Source organism: Chlamydotis macqueenii, chromosome 2 (assembly GCF_036417535.1).
Source record: "Chlamydotis macqueenii isolate bChlMac1 chromosome 2, bChlMac1.mat, whole genome shotgun sequence".
NCBI classification, from domain to species: domain Eukaryota; kingdom Metazoa; phylum Chordata; class Aves; order Otidiformes; family Otididae; genus Chlamydotis; species Chlamydotis macqueenii.
The window spans coordinates 60737369-60757587 of record NC_141557.1 but is presented as its reverse complement, the minus strand read 5'-3'; the positions used below and the strand labels follow the sequence as shown (position 1 = coordinate 60757587).

The following is a 20219-nucleotide window of genomic DNA, read 5'->3' as shown; positions in this document are numbered from 1 at the left end:
TATATGTGTCGCTATAAATGTTTGCTGTCACTGTAGAAAAAAAGAAACCGTCAACACTGTAATTTCCTGTAGGGCTGGGAACTCTGTGGATACTGAGGGCAGTGGATTTCCAGCTGATAAGGCCAGGGTTCTGCTGACAGAGGAGAGACCGCGGGGCCAAGGAGCCCATTGCTGTCTCCCCTCAGCACAGCCACCCTAGTTCCTGCCAGCCATGGCAAATGTCTTGAAGCTTTGATATGGAAAGGTTAGGACATGCAGCTTGCCAGGATCAAGACAACCCGATCACCATAAATCAGATGTTTCAAGCCTTACTCTGAAATGTATTGGCTGAACAGTCCTGTGTGTATTCTGCACATCTTCCTAATTTGTGTCTAATGAAATGAATTTACATAATCATTAAAACTGAAAATTTTTAACCTTAGAGTAAGAAAAAAAAATTGTATTTGAACTGATGCTTACTCCAGGCTAATACAGATTTCCTTACAGATGGTTACAGAGAGCTTTGTGAGGTGAAGATTTATTGCAATATTTTGACTGCTAATGCAAATGTAAAGCCTGCAAAGATTTTTTTTTTTAAATTGTAAGCCGGTTCCTTTCAAATAGTTTCACAGTGGGAAGAAAGTTATACATACACCAATATTTGGGCACATAACCATAGATATGAAAATAAGGGTTGGATTCATGAAAGTTGGTTAGTACTTAGTCTTTGCTTTTTTTTTTTTTTAATCACTATCTTGTGAGCCTTCGGAAAAAGGAAAGCAGGTTCTCACCAAAAAAAAAGGTGGATAGCTGCCTTGCAAGTCACATTTTGCCAGTATGCAAGAAATATTTTAACTGTGGCAGTGTTTTGGATTGGTGTATTTTGTCAAGTTTTTAAGCTTTTTATGTTTTGCCCAACCATTGAAAATAAATAAATATAGAAGAAGCTGACTAGTAAAGGTCCTTAAGTGATACTAAATTCTGCAATCTGTGGAGAGCACCAACTTTATTTAAAAAAAAAAATATTACATCTCAAGGAACTCAAACTGATTGAAGTAAGCAATCTGTCTCATTAATTACTTAAAAAATTGCATTCAGCTTCTTTAGTGGTACTAGAGGTCTTCAGTATGTAATGGAGAAAACATAAGGGGGAAAAAAAAAGAATTGCGTGGCTGTGCAAGTCAGTTTGGTTATTTTGCTTCTGACAGATGTCTTTAAAACAAAGACCGTGTCTACAAATAGCAAAAAAAAAAAAAAAAAAAACCAACTCACCTGTAATTTAAAGCTTCCCATTTTTCAGAAGTTGCCTTTTAGATATTTTTTACGAGCACAGTTGCTTGCACTAGTATTGGATACTTCCCATTGTCTATCTGATGTTCCTGGCAGCTGGCATTCTTACTACGAAATGCAAAATAACATTATTCCCCCCTCCAAGAAATTCACTTTTTAAAATGTAGAGAATCTGTGGTGGCTTTTTCCTTTTTGTTTTTGTTTTGTTTTTTTTTTTAACATTCCTGTTTCTGTGAAGACAAGGATTCAATTCAATAAATAAGTTCCTTGTCATTCAAAGATTTTTCTCATAGCTATGGAAGCAAGGCTGCAATTCAAACAAAAATATTTGTGGGCTACATCCAAGCAGGAGAATGTGGGTAGCATGAAGCAAACTTATGGGTCAGTATCAGTTCAGGGGAAGATCTCCCTCCACACACAGGTTAGAAATGTTGCCTGCTAAGAGCTGCAATGAGTAGACGACTTTTTGTTTTTCACGGCAGAAGTGGAAATAACGTGTTAGAAACATCCCTCCTATTTTGGTGCCTTCACTGCCTTCAGCTCAGGTGATTTATTTTTTAGGTGAATGTAAGCATTTTTCTTATTTTTAACAAGCTCAAAAGTCTCAGGTGATCTGGGTGAACATTATGAAGTCTCAGAAAAATCGTAACTGCTAACATTATTTACACATCAAATATTTGCATGGGAAGGCACTACAAAAGCTTTATGTATGCACTGCAAAAGTTGCTAATTTATTTTTGAGCATATTTAATCTCTAGATGCTACATGGGTACCATATGTAGCCCAGATTGATGTGGTAAGTATTTCTTTTAGCCGGTGTAATAAATACTTGCATAAATCCCTATAATTGACCAGAATGCAAGTAAAAGCTGCCTTCAGGCAGCTCTATTATCTTTCAAACTACTTGAGGAAGTTCCCTTTTTTAATAGACCTACTGTGCTATAGTCTTTTGAGCTCAGAATGCACTTTTCCACCTTTTTGGCATGCACGCCCTTCAGGGCATAATGTTAGCTATTTGTACACAGGGGAAGGAGTCTTCAATGAATACCAAAACCACAGAATTAATTCATTTTTAGTACAGTCTGAACTTTTTATGACTAAATTCCATAGAAACCTTCACACAGCATAATTCTTTATTGAACTGAGCCCTAAATTTAAGTAATGGTTTTACAAACCTTTTGGGAAATCATTTTTTGGTATCTCTAGTCACTCTCTAAAGCTGTGTAAGCAAGAATAGCTCCACAGAGATTTTACATATTAGCAATAGGAACTACATTTAAAGTATGAAAAGTGCTGAGCAATTTTCCTGGAAGCCAAAGCATATTAGTATTCAAAATAAAATAGTTATACATGTAGCTGTTTTGTACATCATCCTGCTGCACTTTTAGGAAGTCTTCACATCTATTATTTTCTATCAGAAGAATATGTTTGCTTCCAACTTTAGAAAGGACCCCTTTTTCTTCCCCCACTCCCTCTTTTTTTTTTTCCTGAGAAATCAAAAAATAAGATCAAAAAAGGGCATCAAGAATATTCCAAGGGCAAGATTTTTGTGGTCAGTATCAGTAACAACTTCATCTGGAAGTGTACAAAATCCATGTTGTTTAAGGCCATTAGAAGAGAAGTGTTTTGGTGTGTCCAGTAGATCTGGGTATCTTCTTCCAACTGGAAAGTATTTAACCTTCATTTGATTTTGGAGTCTCCATCATTGGAGATATTCAAAAGCCATCTGGACATGGTCCTGGGCAAGCAGGGTGGTTGGACCAGGTGACCTCCAGAGGTCCCTTCCAACCTCAACCGTCCTGTGATCCTATGAACTTGTCAGGATGTGGTAGCTTGGTGTTCAGAGTTCCAGCACATGAGATTGTCTACATTATACAACACATTGACAGAGAAGATGTTACATCTGTTTCTGCTAAAAACAAAATTTCCTGGTAAAATGGAAAGTAGTGCAAACTTGTTGCTCACCAGAAGATGTTTTGGTTTTAAAACTCTTCATTTTATGTATTATTTCTTCCTGTTCAGATTTTGCAGCTATAGAAGCAAATAGAGAAAATCCCATTGTAAAAACCTTTGGTTTTTCTTTTGCCCTGTACATATGGAGAGACATGGGTTTGATGGATGGACCACTCGGTGGACAAGGAGTTGGCTGGATGGCCGCACTCAGAGAGTGGTTGTCAATGGCTCGATATCCAACTGGAGACCAGTGACAAGTGGTGTTCCTCAGGGGTCTGTGTTCGGCCCGGCCCTGTTCAACATCTTTGTCAGCGACATGGACAGTGGGGTAGAGTGCATCCTCAGCAAGTTCCCCAAAGACATCAAGCTGCGTGGTGCCGTCGACACGCTGGAAGGGAAGGATGCCATCCAGAGGGACCTTGACAGGCTGGAGAGGTGGGCCTGTGCCAACCTCATGAAGTTCAACCAGGCCAAGTACAAGGTCCTGCGCGTGGTCCGTGGCAGTCCCAGGCACAAATACAGGCTGGGCGGAGAATGGATCAAGACCAGTGCTGAGGACAGGGACTTGAGAGTGCTGGTAGATGAGAAGCTCAACATGAGTCGGCAATGCACCCTTGCAGCCCAGAAAGCCAACCATATCCTGGGCTGCATCGAGAGGAGTGTGGCCAGCAGGTCGAGGGAGGTGATTCTCCCCCTCTACTCTGCCCTGGTGAGACCCCACCTGGAGTACAGTGTCCAGTTCTGGAGCCCCCAACATAAGAAGGACATGGACCAGCTGGAGAGGGTCCAGAGGAGGGCTATGAAGATGACAAGAGGGCTGGAGCACCTTTCCTATGAGGACAGGCTGAGAGAGTTGGGACTGTTCAGCCTGGAGAAGAGGAGGCTCCGGGGAGACCTTATAGCAGTCTTCCAGTACCTCAAGGAGGCCTACAGGAAAGACAGGGAGAAACTGTCCAGTAGGGCCTGTTGTGACAGGACCAGGGGTAATGGTTTCAAAATAGAGGGGGGTAGATTTACATTAGATATTAGGAAAAAAAATTTTTACACTGAGGGTGGTGGAACACTGGAACAGGTTGCCCAGAGAGGTGGTGGAAGCCCCATCCCTGGAAATATTCAAGGCCAGGCTGGATGAGGCTCTGAGCAACCTGATCTAGTTGGGGATGTCCCTGCTCCTTGCAGGAGGGTTGGACTAGATGCCCTTTGAAGGTCCCTTCCAACCCTAACCATTACATATATTAAAAAATGCAAATTTCAGCTTCAAGGCTGAAAGTTCCAGTTGAAAAAAAATGGAGACCAGGTATTAGCAGAAGCAAAGGGTAATGCTGCAGATCTGAGTTTATCCTTGCAGAATGCATGTCGTGCTGCAGTATGTATCCTGGCTTTCCACTTCTGCTGACCTATCCAAACTCCTTAAGAGCCTTTCTCTGCCATGGCTAATTTCACCCCACCTCTCTCTCCATGAGTGGGATGGAAAGAAAGGCAGCAAAATTATTGCTGCAGAAAGCAGCTGAGATTTCCTCGAGAAAAATCTCTGAAGCTGAAGAAAATGTCATTGAGAAGGGCTGCTTCCCACAGCCATGTGTGATAAGACCTTCCAAAAGCAAGATAGTGAAGGGACTTGCTTATGAGAGCCAGGCTAAGTGTGCATTTCTCTCACTACCTGCAAATGGAGAGCAGAGGCTATTTTTGCCTGCTTATTCCACACACAGAATATTCAAGGTGAAGACTTGTTTCCTACATCTGCTACATATCACATAACTTGCACCTAGTGAAAAAAAAAATACTTAAATGACTGAGCTTGAAAAGTTGATTATTGCTTTATCACAGGGGTGCCACATGCAACCTTCAGCCCTCAGATCCTGCCATACATTTCCACAGCTGCTATTACCCTGCTACATGTTACTACACTTCTTTTTCTGTTCCCTTGCTGGGGCTAAATGTGAGGGCTCAGCTGCCGAAGCAGCAATGAACAGAAGCTGCAGGCAAAAAGAAAGCATGAAAGAAGATGCTATAGCCAGCATTTGCTATAGGCCTCCAGAGACATCCCACACTAAGATGCTTTTCCAAGGAACCTCAGCACCCACACATCAGCCCGTTGAACTACAAAGCACCATCACTGAGAGAAGAAAAAAATCACACATCACTACTGGCATAATTATGCAATTAAAAACCTCAGTGCAGACACAAATGGACTACTCTTTGTTAGCTTAACAGAAGTTGGAGGCGAACAAGAGCAGGAGGAAGAATGCCTGTGCTGGGTTCTTCATGGCAGAAATGCAGTAGGGAGGCTCTGCTGGAATAGCTGTGCCCAGTGGCCAGGCACTGTCTCTGCTGGGAGACGTGGTTTGTAGGGAAGCAGTAAGAAGCCACACGTGTGCGCAGCCCTGCCTTCCCCTTTGTGCCCTTGTCTCTGCTGGGCTGCCACTCAGAGGCGATGATCCAACATAGAGTCTGGAAAGGCAAGCAAAATGCAAAATGAAACAGCCAAGTTCTGGAACAGCTAAGTTTAGATCTGTTCATTTGACCTTACTTCAACATCCATGAGCACCCTTGCTCTGAATGTCTCTCCCACAGGAGACTGCCCCTCTCCTGGGACCCTCACAATGGCTTACTTGCAGATGAACTTTGCATCTTGGAGGAGGAGGGAGGTCAAGGGAGGAGGAAAGTAGGGTAAAAAATAAGGCCTTTTTTGTTCACAGAGCTGTTTTCATTACTCAGAGTGCAAGTGTTGGTATGTCTGGGCTCCTGCTCCATTGCTGTTAGTTTTGGTACTTTCTGGTAATATTGAACTAACCAGCTGTGCTCCCAGCTGATCCTCTTCTCCTTTGTCCCTTCTTTTACCTAAATACTACTAGGTAATACAGGGTGACATGTCAGTAAGAGAAGATCTTCCAGTTGCCCCAACTCTGCTACTGTTATTCACTATACACTACCTACCCAAGACTTAAAGAAGCCAAATGTGCTAAACACAATTAGATGTTTGTTAAGATGCTCAGAGTCCACTTTCCTGAGGGGTCTGAATCCCTGCCTGATTCTCGATGCAGTGTACAGCAAGTGCATAAAGTAATTGGTCCATAAATACAGAATGTGTTGGCAAATAGAAAGCCTGGGACCTGTCGTAGTGCAGCCTGAGGAAGCTGTTCAGGCTAGTGGTTTATCAACAAAGTGATAGCCAAGGAAGAGTAGACCCACTTCAGAGCTGGTGTCTGAAGACAGCAATAGGACTTGTCCATTCAACGTGCAGCATGGACTGAGAGTCTAGCTTGGAATGAGTCATCTGAATCTTTTTTTTTACAGATACTTTTTATTATTATTATTATGGATTGGGCAGGGATTAGACATTGGTGGTGTTCTGCAATAGCAAGGCAGTGATGCAGGTAGAAAAATAACGTTTCTAATTCTGCAAACTCAGTGCTGATAGATTGCTGGTAAAGCATAAACATCTTTAGTTTTGACTTTGCAGAAAAAAAAAAACCAAAACTGCTCTGTTTTAACATTTTGTTGGAGCTCCCATGTAGTGTCTGACGCTATGGGAGCTGAACACTTTCCAGGAGTGCAGTAAAACCTGTGACAAGCCTCTGCCATGTGCTATTCTTTTCCATCCCACTTTTCTTCCCCTTGAGGAAAGAAAGCTATATGTGGCACATTTTCTGTTTGCTTTTTTTATTTTGTGATGTGTTTAGGTCTCTCATTAGCAAGTGCAAGGTCAAAGGAATATATTGGTTTTAGAAAGAAAAAGTCTAAATCTTGACATGGTTGTGTTTTGGGCTGGATCTGTAGAAAGCTGTTCCCTGCCTAAGTTTTGCCTTTGTAGAGCATGTGTTCTTGTGATAGAGAAGTGACAGAGATGCTGATGAGTTTTCAGTATTAGTGTTAGCTGCCCTCCACCCCCGTTTTCTTTTTCTCCTTCTTCCTCTCCCCTCACCTCTGAATGTGTCTCTGCTGTATACCAAATTGATAAGCAGAACTGAGTCAGTATGAGCAAAGCCCAATACTAGATGACTGTAGGCTGTCTTGGACAGCTTTAGGGGAAAAGAAGGGTAGAAAATAAAGTCCAGAGGACAATGACATCATCTGTGTGCTATGAGCATTTTGCAGCTGGCAGTAGTCCAGAAGCAGGAGAAGGCATGGCTAGAACAAACCCTGCTGCAGCAAACCTGGCAGGGTTTTGGCAGGAAGAAACACAAACTGCGTAGGTAGGGTTCTCAGATAACATGAACCAAACATTACAGATGCTCACTTAAGACCTTCCCACCAATTAGGTGTTTTTTTTTCATGTGGCGTAGGATGAGTACAAGAGGGTGTGGAGTGAGGGAGGTGAAATGATGAGGAATAGTACATCCCCTTTACACATCCAGCTACATGCCAAGTGACCTGTGTTGCTAAGAGCCTCCTGCAGCACCTTCCCTGTTTCCCCAATCATTCCCACCAGGCTTGGCTTGCCAGGGCAGGTGGGACCACTGCAGCAGGCATACACTGAAGCTAGGATTGCCAGCAGATGCATGCCAAAAAAAAAAATATCCCCCAAACCCTTCCCCCCCAAAAAAAACCTCCTGACAAGCAGAAAAAAATAACGAGAACAAAGGAAAACTACAGACCTTTGATTTTTCACCCTGTTACTGACGCTGATCATAAAAATCAGGACAGATCACAACACATGGAATCTATAGCCTAAATGTAGAGTCCAAGCTCCTGATAGCACTGTGATAGGGGAGATAAAATTTGCATTCTTTGCCTCCTTGCGCTAGTCCTAATCCTAGTATATGGAAGAGTCTGGCCCAAGTCAGGCAGCCCATCCCAGAGCACCTCAGCAGAAGCCTGTCCTGGTGAGTCCTGGCAAGATGTCAGACGAGGCCAGATTGCAGATAAGGAGGCACTCATCACCTGTGGCTTTCAGTGGGACACAGGGAGCTAAACCACTCTAAGAAACTGGCCTGTCATGCTTGAATGCTGTACAAAGAAACTTCTGCTCCTGGTACTTAACATTTAAAGAAAAGAGTCCTCCTAAAACCCATCTCTGTTAAAAACTCTGATTTCTTGCAGCTAGGATGGGAACCTGCCACCCTGCAAAACCCTGGTATTAGCTGTCCACTGGATTGCTATGCTGCAAATAGACTATGCTATAAATAATTATTAATGTGATTAACATTTCACTTATATATAATGATCCCAACAAAAATAACTGATTTCTGCTCTTTAGAGATCAACCTTTACACAAGGCCAACAGAGTGAGAACAGTCGGAGTGTGTTGACGCGGAAGTCACGGACGCTGCACACAACGATTATGATCAAGCAAACACCACTTTATTGCCCAAATAGCTCGGCTTATGTATACATTTTAGTTCCTGCTCATGCGTAAGCCATTTGTTGATTGGTTAGCGTGTGCTGTCCACATGCCTAAAGCAATAATTTTATTGGTTAAGGACTTCTGACCGTGCGAATGGTTCCCTCCGCCTGTATCCTGTCTTGTATCCTGCTTTCAGTCACGTACGCCCAACTTTGTTCTGCTTTTTTGTGCTTACTTCATCAAACTTGTAGCAACAGCTGACCTTTTTATCATCTTTGAGGCCTGCTACCTGCAGAGGCCTCTGGCTCACAGATTAATCAGTCCCATTGTGTCTGGATTGTTCATTATGTGTCCATTGCTTTCCAAATATCCCGCAGGAGTGCTCTTAAGTGTGTGCTGTAGATGAGTATGTGACTTCCCTTCCTTTTTTCACCATTTTCCCTTGGCAGTGCTGCATGACAGTTGTTCAGTGCTGGTCCATGAAAGGACTCTAAGGTTCTGCCCAAATTTGCTACTTCATTGTTTTGATACAACGATTGCCAAGCATTTTGACACAGTGAATGCAGTGCTGTAACACAATTTTAGCCAGCTCTCACTGTAGATCATTACAGGGAGGTTAGATGTTAATTATTTATAATACCAATGATTTTGCAGTATCAACTGCAAATACCAACTGCTTTTGCAGTGCTTTTGCAGTGCTGTCTTTGGGAAGATCTCAAAACACTTCACAAAGCAGCTCAGTAGTATAACCATACTTTTAAATCTGGAGCAGTTTATTAGACCCCAATCAGATCAGCTGACACTGACGTGCAAAAATACAGCCAATACATTCAGCAAGCACAAAGTTTGATGCCACAGAACCGTGATACAGAGAGCAGAGATCTCCAGACTTTGGCTTTGCAGTTTCTACAAGTGGCTTCCTTCTCTCATTTAAAATCCAAAGCTTGTGCCAACAAATGACAGGAGGACTTAATGCTGAGTTTCCCTCCTGCCAGGCTCTTAGAAAATGTTATTTCTCTCCTCTCAGGCTGTTTTTGCAGGAAGGGTTGGTGCAGCCTGTTTCCACCTCTGGGACTTGCTACTTCCCACACCAGTTTCCTCACAGACAAAACCAACCTGAAGCCTGCAGGACAGTCACTTGCTTTTCTTCAACCACCAAGTTGAAGAAACAGGTTGGGGAGGGAGTAGGACCGCATCCCAAGCCAAAGGGAGCCTCTTTCAGCAAAAAGAGTAAGGTCAGGCTTTTCCCCAACCTCCCTTTTATAACCTCTGACATTCTGTGCAGGAAATGGCTCTTTCTAGTCTCGACATTATCTTATAAATGCACTAATGCTTCTGCCTTGGGCTTCTCAATGGAGAAAGGCATCCAGCCTTCCTACCCAGAAATCCCTTCAATAACTTCCCTTGCAGGCTGCTGCTTTGCCCAAGGCAAAGGCTTGCAGAGCACAGCCGGGATTGGAGCGGACAGAAGGGGAGAGGGGTGGGGAGAGCAAAAGAAGAAAACTATTTGCAGGAAAACTGAGCTAGGAGTTCCGGAGAGGAGGTTTGCAAGAGGCGTGTTCTCCTCTATGCTCCCACTCGCCAGTGTGCTGTCCTGCCACTGTCAGGCTGCTGAATTGGAACATGCAGAAAGCAAGAGACTGTGACAGTGTAGAAGACATTATTTAATAGCTTATCTTAAATAACATGACAATGTCAACATGTGAATAACTTACACCTGTCAAAGGTGGCACAGAATATTCCATTGTGATTTGCCATTTATCCAGTGCACGTTTGGAAAATAGAAACAAATACTGTCCCATCAGGAGCTTCAGGATATAATAAAGGTTTAGACTTTCTTTTTTAAGAAACAGCTTGACATTGAAACAGAGGTGCAAAAGCAACATGATATATAAACAAAACAGGTTTTAAATAAGTTTCTAAGTGTGTTCTTGACTGAAAGCTATTTTTTAAATTCAGTTTTATGTCTATAAATACATAGTACAAAAATGCAAGTTTATGGGCCATTTTTCCCAATAGAGTTATCCCATTTGAAGTTTTAAGTAGCAACATTCCTCCAATGTAAGATGCATACATTTGAGAGCAATAATATTAAGTATTTACATATAAAGTTATGAAGTGTTTGAGGATATAAATTAGTAATAACACACAGAGACAAAAATACACATATGGTGAAATAAATAATTCAACAGCTTTACATATGAGGGTATCTATAATATTACACAAGCAAAATATACAAGACTAGGACTTGATCTTGCAGTTGCTGGTATCTGTCACTCGAGCATCTGAGTAATCCCAGTGTAGTAAAAAAGCTACTTTACAGGGTTATTCATATGCTGAAAATACAGGTACACAAAACTAACTTACTGAAATGGCTCCTGACTGAAATGCTTCCTGACTAGATCAGGCCCCACAGAAAACTTGGTGTGAATGAATTTGTTTAGCTTTATTCTTGTGAGTTGAGATACTGTTGGCATTCAGGGTCTCCTTTCGTTTCTGGAGATCCAGGAATTTTTCTTCCATCTTTTGGATTGACACACCAGCATCCAGTAGACTCTCCATCCAGTGAAGTTTCGCACTGGAATGTTATTAGCAAAACAAAATCCACAATAAGTAACTGTAAACAAAAGATTACCTGTGAGATACTGCAAGTAAAAGTGTTGGACAGAACTAGGATCAGAAGGTGTGGACCTGCCATGCACAAATTTGTTTTGAATGTGGTGGTGAATGTGGTGGTCCTTGCTCCGACAGAGCCTCTGACCAACATACTTGGTTAGGGAGCCACAACCCGAGCTCAGCTACAACATTGACAACTTCAGATTTAAAACATTTTACCCACTCCTCAGTAAACAGCAGTATAAACCAGCAATATCTTTGAGTGTGAGAAACGGAGGGAAGGCAGACTACGAGCTGGTAGGGTGACAGGATTGACTGAATGGCCTGGCTCTTCATGCAAGGGGGCAAATAGGGTGTTTTTTTTCCTTGGGGAGGGGGTTAAACTGTTTTCTACTTGTGCCTGATTAGATCCCAGGTCACCATGTTTGCAAGTCACACAGTGGTGCAATGCCTAAAAACAAGGAGTCTCGGTGACACAGATTTATGCAGACCTACTAAATTTGTGTGCAAGACCTGTGGTTACAAGGGTGTGGCTTGAGGTTTGGAGGTTTAGTTAGGTTTGCAGATTACTCTCAGTGTAACTTGCAATGGCTTTTTTTTTTAATGCTATAATGGAAATGAGCATATACCATAATCCATAGGCAGCACAAATCAGTATTTTTTTTTCTACTTTCAGAAGGCTAATTTTGCTCCAGAGAGTTGTTTGTTTGTTTTTTTTCACTGCCTGTGTGAGTTTTTCACTGCCTGGGAGCTGAGAGCCTTCTTTCTCCATAGTTATTATTTTATCTTCAATGGGCTTTGCAGGCAGTTTGGTGGATATTATGAATTAATGTCAACTGGGAATATGCTAACAAATCAGGTACATGGAGTTTGATTTGGCGTGGGAGCAGACAGAGTTAAAAGATTTTGGAGAAGGCCTTGTGTACCTGTTACCTGGAAAAGACTACTGCCTCCATTGCTGTCAGCCCACAGCATACGGCTCACTTTTAAGAGATGGACAAACCATCTGCTCCCACTATGAAGTATCCCTCTATTCACAACCTCCTTTTCCAGGAGCTGCAAACTCTTGAGTTTGGGAGCAGAGGGCTATGAAAGGGTTGGCTGTGTCAGGTCACAGCGCTGCTGTGAGCAGACAGGGGAAAAGGCACGTACCTGTTTGCTCTGGTAAAATCCATTCTTGTTGCAGTTGGGCAAGAAGAATTTGTAAATCTCCCCGCCACTTCTCTGCTGTGCCTTTGCCAATTTATACAGGGCTCTGTTGAGCTCTTTCTGACAAGGTCCCTGCAGGAATACCGTGCAAAGGTTGTGAATATCAAAATCACAATGAAATCAGCTAAACAAAAAGTGATCAGTATAAAGTTAGCAAAAAGCTGAAAATACTTACTAGTCATAAAATCTGTACCAGGCTGCTTTGCATGTAGTTTTTACTTGTTTCCATAGGAGCAGAGCCAGAAAACTCTGGTGTTGCTTTTAGGCCTTTGTTGTTTTTTTTTTTCTTTCAGGTATTTTCTGCCCTCAGAAACATGAGGATTTAAGTCCTTAAATTGCCACACAAGGAAATCTAACCTGTGCTAAGTAAGCACATTCCTGCTCAGAGGGTACAATCTTTCCTATTATGGGGAGGTGCACATCAGGAGGCTGGTGTACGTGAGACTAGCCACGTTTTCTGGGTTGCCATGGCTCTGTTGATGTACGGAGAATAGGTGCAAGACATATATAGATGGTTCAAGAACAAACATCTGAATGTTTGTTATCTTTTGTACAGGACAGAGCTGTCGTCAAAACAGAATAGAGAGCACTTGTGTGGCTCTAAGACCCAACCCAAAGTGCCTGGAACTGAGGATGAAGAACTGTTTGCAATATTCACTGTTTTCACAATTTGTTCACTTCCTTTTTCAAAGTCACAATTGCTGTGTCTTAATAGTACCTAAAGTGTTTAAATGAGTGAAAGGAGAGAAGTGACTGAACAAATATTTTTGCTTTAGAGTGAAAATAATAACATCCTTTGCTTTTGCAAGACCTCCCCGTTTCAGGCCCTCACATAAACCATCCTGTTCAAGTCAACAGGCTTATCTGTGGCTCTGGGTGAGAAAAACAGAAGCCTAAAAATCAGAACTAGAGGTAATAGCACTTATGTATAATAGTTCAAACTAAATAAGTGATTAAGTTCTGTTCTAGATGTGGAATGAGGCTTCCTAGGGTGGGGTGGTGGTTAGCAGATTTTTGCTTTTCTTTCATTTTGTCTGTGACCACTATGAAACTGGGCTTCTGTAGCTCCCAATTCTAATTCAGCTCCGTGCTGAGGGTGTGCTGGCTCCTGGGACTGGTCTAACTGTGGTTCTCTGGTGCCCTCAGGTGGAATACGGCCCTACTTGCAAAGGTCCCACATCCACTGCGATTTTGCAGTGTCGAAGGTAAAAGCTTACTTTAATTGCTGAGCTTTCTGTCTTTTTACATGCATCTACTTAATAGCATTTCCTTGTGATCTGAAACACGTTCTGGTTTGCATTGGTATTTCATCAATAACTGTATGTAAGGACTCCCTTTTATTTCACTGGTCCAATGATCAATGACAAATGCCTTTTATTTTTTAACTAAAACACAAAAGGAGTCTAAGTTTTGAATATGGGATCCTGGAAATTAAGGGCCTGTGTTAAATTCTCATAGTAAATGCAGAGAAAGATTCAGCCTCTGCATGGAATCTATATAGGCCATATCTGATGCACAGCTGTTTTTATTGCTCCTGCCATTTTGCCAGTCTGTTTGCTGGTGACCAAAACCACTGATACCTCAGTGTTGCTGCTACAATTTCATGCACATTTTCATTTTTTATTCTGAACCAACAGCATCTACTGAAGTGGTCTGAAAAGTTTGCAAAGAAAACCCACCTGTTCTTTCCATTTCCTGAGTTCAGATATTCTCTTTGCTTTCATGTTTTCATATGCAGTGATGGCATTCCAGGGGATGGATTTGTCCTGGCCCATGGGAAACATCAACTGATAGTTCAGCAGCTGATCCTGTGTCATTTCAGTGCTTTCCAAAGGCATATCCTCAGGTTCAATAGAGTCTGGAAAGGAATGATACTAAGGTAAACACCTTCAGTGAACTTTTGCATTTATTTCTTCAAGGTGAAGAAAAAGAAGACTCATTGACAACAACAACAAGACAGATCATTACAGTAGCTCTTTCAGGAGTAATAAATTACATGTGCAGCACAGCAAATTAAACTTGTCATAAACTCATATGAGGACCCATCAGCTGTTCTCTAACAAGTTGGTTATTTTACGATCCTTTGAAATTACTCTAGTCCCAAAGATGATGCTGCAGCCAGTCTGTTATTAATTTAAAAAACTTTCTTGTTGTTGAGATTTTGCTAAGTCTCTCTGGTTGCAGAGGCTTTGCTAAATGAGTAAAGAATGGAGTTAAACTCATAATGAATTTGGATTTTTGTCAGCATGATGTGTTTCAGTTTTTATTCAGGAGACCTGAATAAAGACCTGCTCCAGACCTGATCCGATGGCATCCTGTACTTTGTTCCATGGCTAGCTTCAAGTATAAGAAGGGGTAGCAGTTCACAGGAGCCAGCAGTAGCTCACACTGGCCTGCAGTAATCAAAAAGACAGAGAATGGCAGAAACCGTTTGGATCCGCCTGACCACAGCCAGTACCTAACTCTGCACTTGTGAACCCTCTCACTGGTAGCAACAGAAACTCTTTCCAACTGCAGGGATTCATCATGGGATAAAGGTTTGACATAGTCAAAATACCCTGAATAACTTGTTGGATCAAGGCTGTAAAACAATCCAATCAACTAAAAACCACCTGGTTTTCCCTTTGACGATGTTTAAGAAAAAAATGGAGGTGGAAAATTGAGGAGGGAAAGAAAGAAAGAATGAAAACAAGGAAATAATAAAATAAAATAAAATACTAGGCCTTTTTAACTGCAGGAGGCTTAAACACTCAATTCACTGTTCTCTCCTCTCCCCACTCCTTCAAGTACAAGAGAAACTCCACTTACTGCCACCAATGGCCATTATTGTTCTGAGTCAACAAGGATCATTTTTGTAGTGCTACTGAGTTACCTTAATCACCACTGCATTAATATAGCAGTAATGATGGTAATAATAATAACAATAATAACAAATTGTAAAATAATGAAATATCACTGAAGAAGTTTCTGTCATATAGCATAAGATGCTTGATAGGTCTTTTTGCTCAAAGATAAGTTTGACTAGCACTGCGCTACTTCAGATACGTTTTGTTCTTGAAACGCAGCCAGGCACAAAGCCTGTTTAGGTCTTCTCGTTCCCCGTCATGACTTATGGAGACGGACGTAAACAAAGTCTAGAAAACATTTGTCCTACTCTAGTTACTGTTTACTGCTAAAGAAAAACTGTCTGAAGCTTCCCATAAACATTGTTCTGGTTACCCTGCATCGTTCCGTTGCAGCGCTGCAGGGTTTCCCCGCTGGCTGCCCGTGACAGAACCAGCCTACGCCGCAAACATCTGTCTCCGCACCGGGATGCGCCTCACCTCGCAGGGCTCAGAGCCCCGCTTTCCTAGAAAACGCGGCCCGCCTTCCCCCTTCCTCAAGCGCCTGCCCAAGTTAGCTCCCCCTCCCCCACCCCCCTCCGAGCTCCCGCTGCCCGCGGCGCCCTTACGGCCCCCGGGGCACCCCGCCGGCCGGATCCTCCCTCCCCTCGATCCCAGCGCGGCGCGCGGGTCGGCAGCCCGGTGGCGGGGTACCTGCTGGCCCCGTCGGGTGCGTCCCTCCAGCCTCGCTGGCGGGCAGGCACGTCCCTCGGCCCTGGATGAGGGTGGAGAGGGGCCGAGTCTCTCCCGCCGGGACGTGGCAGCGGAGCCCTTGGCTGCAGCGGGCCGTATAGACCCCGCAGGACTGATCTGGCCCGAGGGCGCAGGTCTGGCAGCAGCCGCAGCCGGGCTGCCGGGCCACCTCCGGGCAGCCGGGCGCGATGGGCGGGCAGAGGGCCAGCTTCTCCGGGGTGCATGGGGCGCAGTGGAGGGGCCGCAGGGCCACCCCGGCAGCGAGGCAGGGGCCCAGGAGCGCGGGCAGCAGCAGGGAGGGCAGCCAGCGGCGGCGCAGCAGGGCCTGCGGGCCGCTCATGCCGCCGGCGAGGGGGCACCACTGGGCGGGTGTCGCGGCAGGCCCGGGGGCAGGAGGCAGTCCCACCATTTATACCGTGCTTTGCCTGGCTATTAATTGTTAACCCCGAGTTAACTATTATCTGAACGGAAGGGCGGGAGAAGCATCATTTCACTGGCAGCTCCAGTCCCTGACCGCTCTTCTCTCCTTTCACTTTCCCCCTTTATCTTTTTTCTTCCCCCCAGACACGCAGGAATGCTTTTATTTCCGCACCCCAACTTCTCCGCCCTAGCACAGTTAACGAGGAAAAATGCGACTGGGGGTGGAGCGGAAACGGGCCGAGGGGAAGGGGTGAGTGAGGGGTATCCCCTCCCTTTTTGACTGTCACAAATGTCTCCCGTTCTCGACATTTGATACAAACGTAAATGGGGGGTGGGAGAGAGATGGGGGAAGGGAGAAGAGGAGGAGGGACGTCCCATGGAAACTAAAGCAACTGACTTCGTATTTCCACAGCGACCAATGCAACAAACCCTTGTTTAATTTTCGTCATGTGGCTGCAGATTTGGAGGACACTCACATACCAAAGAGAAGGCTCCGAGGATAATAAAGTCATTAGGACCCTGTAACCACTGCACACATGCACGTAGAAGTCCTTACATTAACTCCAGGGAGTGGCTGCTGAGCCGGAGCTGTAGGGATCTGTGTCTGGACTCAGTTCTGCTACTGCTGCTGGGATGAGAGGAGCATCACTCCTCACAACATGCACCTGGGAGGGAACCAGTGTTTGTCAAACAGTCCAGAAATAAATGAGCTACCTGCCTTTCTCTCTGTCCTGTTACCATCTCCATCTCCTCATACATCACCTGGGAGAAAAAAAAATCTTTCTTTTTCTCCTTGGCTTGAAACGGTTGTCACTACAATTAAAGCAAAAGTGTTTGTGCTAAACAGATTGTTTATCCTGATATTTGCAGTATGTACTGAGCTGGAAATACCAAATTCCACTGTCAAGTCATCTAATGTAGCATGATATAGTTCTCCTCTTTTGTAAATCATAGAATGGTTAGGGTTAGAAGGGACCTTCAAAGGTCATCTGATCCAACCCCCCTGCAAGAAGCAGGGACATCCCCGACTAGATCAGGTTGCTCAGAGCCTCATCCAATCTGGCTTTGAATGTTTCCAGGGATGGGGCATCCACCACCTCTCTGGGCAACCTGTTCCAGTGTTCTACCACCCTCGTTGTAAAAAATGTTTTCCTAATATCTAATCTAAACTACCTCCCTCCATTTTAAAACCATTGCCCCTCATCCTATCGCAACAGTCCCTGCTGAAGAGTTTTTCCCCGTCTTTCCTGTAGGCTCCCCTGAGGTACTGGAAGACCGCTATCAGGTCTCCCCGGAGCCTCCTCTTCTCCAGGCTGAACAGCCCCAACTCTCTCAGCCTGTCATACACCCTTTGTGTGAAAGAAAGTGAGGCAGAACTGTAGAGCATGGTTTAATGTTCAGTTATTCACTCTTTTTTTTCTGTTATTGATGCCAAAGGTTTTATTTACAATGTAGTGCATTTTTAACACCTACATTCATAACTCAGTTCATAAAAGTAATTCTTATTGCTTACTGACTTACATCTTGAGACCTTTTCACTGAACTGCTTCACCTAATCCTTTTTTTTTTGGTCTTTTTTAAATTCAGGGTGCTTAGGGATCTCTGTCTGGATACACAAAAGACGGCAGCCCTTAAAACTCATTAGCATTATTAAGCATTTTAAACCAAACTAATTTTATATATTTTAAAAGAATTCTGTGGACTTCACATGTCAGACTTAGGAGCAAATGTTGGCTGAAAACCTAGGGCATGACAATTTTTACATTGCAATTAGGCTTTTCAAGCTCTAACGCTCTTTCCCCCTTTTCATTTCTAATTTTCTCCTGTGCATCTGTCTTAGAAAATCACGATTCTTCCACCATTCAATGTGAAGTGAAAAATGTACAGAAATATGTCTTCTTTCCTCCCTCAAAGAGAAAAAGAAAACAATGCAAAACAAAGTCCCTTTCACAAAGAAACATGAAAAAAAACCCCTAAAAATTAAAAGTAGACTCAGTCGTAAAATGACAGACTCAAAGAGCTCATATACATTTGTATACGCGTACCCATGTATCCATTCACTTATCTATGTATGTCTCTCTGCTGTGTTAGATAGCTTTGTATGAATAGAATTGAGGATCATTCTGCCACTGACTGCTTAACATAAGCTACTTGCCCCTGAAATGACTACTCCACAGTGACTGCCACCATCCTGCCTGCAGTTTTTCTGTCTTTAGGGAAAAAAGGACTTGAACTGAGAGGAAATAGCTTTCAATGATACACAATAAATGTTTCCAAAAATGATTTTTTAACTCATCACCATAATTTTTAAGTAACTACATAAAGACAGACACTTAATGCAAGAACAGAGTCCTTGTCTGATGTACAGGCCTATGTCACAAAACTTCCATTAATTTCAGAAGAATCTCATTCTTCCAAAGTACCATCATGTTTTCAGGTCTTTGGCATATTTTTCCTTGCTGTGTGGCAGCTGACAGTATCTGAACTTCCCAGGCAATTCCTAACAACTGGCAGCCTTTTAGAAGCCATTTTTTTTTTCAGTGTACCCAGTAAGATAAATAAAAAACCTCATAGATTATAAAACATTTTGAAGATGTTTTTGTTTTGTTTCCTTTATGATTGCAGGTCAACTCTAAATGATGACCCAGCCTTTTTGCCCTTGCTATCTTTTGTACAATCAAAATGTGGAAACCTAGAACTCCGCAAAAGCGGATTCATCCATGAGCGGAAGTTCTTCTGCACAAAAGGTAGACCCATAAAAGTCCGTCCCTTCGTACTTCATTTATATAGATATGAGGAACATACATTAGAACAGGTTATGATAACTTAGGGCAGTGTCAATCAATGAGTCAATGCTTTTGTACAGGCCATGGGACATCAATGAAGTGAAAATAGTGTATATGTTTAAGTAGGCTCTGTTTGATGTAATACTACAACTCATCTACCAAATTCCATCTCTGACCCTGGCATTGCTTTAAAGAACACAAACAGATAAGAGTCAGGAAGTTAAAAACATCCGTGATGTAAAGTTGTATTTACTGAAGACTTTTGACAGTAATTTTCAGATGTTCCAACTGTTGTCTCCTAATCTGAACCACTTGTCAAAAAACACCACATGAATCCTAGGCAAGGGTTACTGTTCTACAAGACTTTTCCCATTGGTTTCTCAATAACTCTTAGCTAATGACTTCATTTTACATGTTAAATAGAGTTTGGGATTTTTTTTTTCTTTAAAGCCATGTGGAGTCATAGAACATAAAGTTTTATATAAGTTTGTGTGCAAGTCATCTTTGTCCTATAGTTACCAAAAATTCAAGTGACTTGCCAAATAATTTCCTACTGTGACTGTTTCTCTGAGTATGCTTAAAAAAACCCCAGACAACCAGTGGAATATTCTCAGTGTTTTTCTTTAGGTAAGAAACTAATGCTGAATTGTAAGCTTAATATCCAGAACTACTATGTGGTACACACAGGCACGCACACACATGTATATGGCATCAAGTATATGAAGAGAAACAGCTATGAAAGAAATACAAAAAAAAAAACCTAGTCCCTTCTCTGTCATTTATCCCATATCAAAAATACTTTATTTCAACTGTATGGGTTATCACAATTTTTTTAATCCAAGTAATTGACAGTACTTAGGTTATTGATGAATAATTTGATTCAAGAATTTATTGATTGTTTGTTGTCACTTTGTGGCAATGACATCTATGCCATTGGGTATTGTTCTTCTATTCTGGTTGGGTAAGCATGACTTTTAGAATTGGATTCTGGATGCAGATAATGATGTGTTCCAAGTTTGTGTTGCACTAGTATTCTCTAACTTTTGCAGGCTGACTTTTGCTATTTTTTCCCCCAGCAGTTAATTTCGCTAGAATGTGGAAAAT

At 42.7% G+C, this 20219-nt stretch overlaps 1 protein-coding gene and 1 long non-coding RNA gene across 2 annotated transcripts; one reads left to right on the top strand and one right to left on the bottom strand.

The window, feature by feature from the left end:
- Positions 1-10155: 10155 nt before the first annotated feature.
- Positions 10156-16262, bottom strand: IGFBP1 (insulin like growth factor binding protein 1). Its single transcript, XM_086741745.1, has 4 exons — positions 15871-16262; positions 14014-14192; positions 12278-12406; positions 10156-11087 (listed from the first exon to the last, which is right to left on the bottom strand). The coding sequence occupies exons 1-4, from the start codon at positions 16247-16249 to the stop codon at positions 10956-10958; spliced, it is 819 nt and encodes a 272-aa protein (XP_086597871.1). The 5' UTR covers positions 16250-16262; the 3' UTR covers positions 10156-10955.
- Positions 15908-17056, top strand: LOC147601669 (uncharacterized). The gene is made up of 3 exons (XR_015257780.1): positions 15908-16043; positions 16474-16579; positions 16742-17056. It is a non-coding gene; the product is annotated as an uncharacterized LOC147601669 (long non-coding RNA).
- The last annotated feature ends 3163 nt before the right edge of the window (positions 17057-20219 follow it).

Excerpts from the sequence above, each read along its gene's own strand:
- IGFBP1 (XM_086741745.1), bottom strand. The coding sequence starts at position 16,249 with ATGAGCGGCCCGCAGGCCCTGCTGCGCCGCCGCTGGCTGCCCTCCCTG. Across the intron at positions 12,407-14,013 it reads TCAGGAAATGGAAAGAACAG|GGACCTTGTCAGAAAGAGCT; the intron begins GTGGGTTTTCTT and ends GTATTCCTGCAG. Across the intron at positions 11,088-12,277 it reads GATTTTACCAGAGCAAACAG|TGCGAAACTTCACTGGATGG; the intron begins GTACGTGCCTTT and ends ATAACATTCCAG.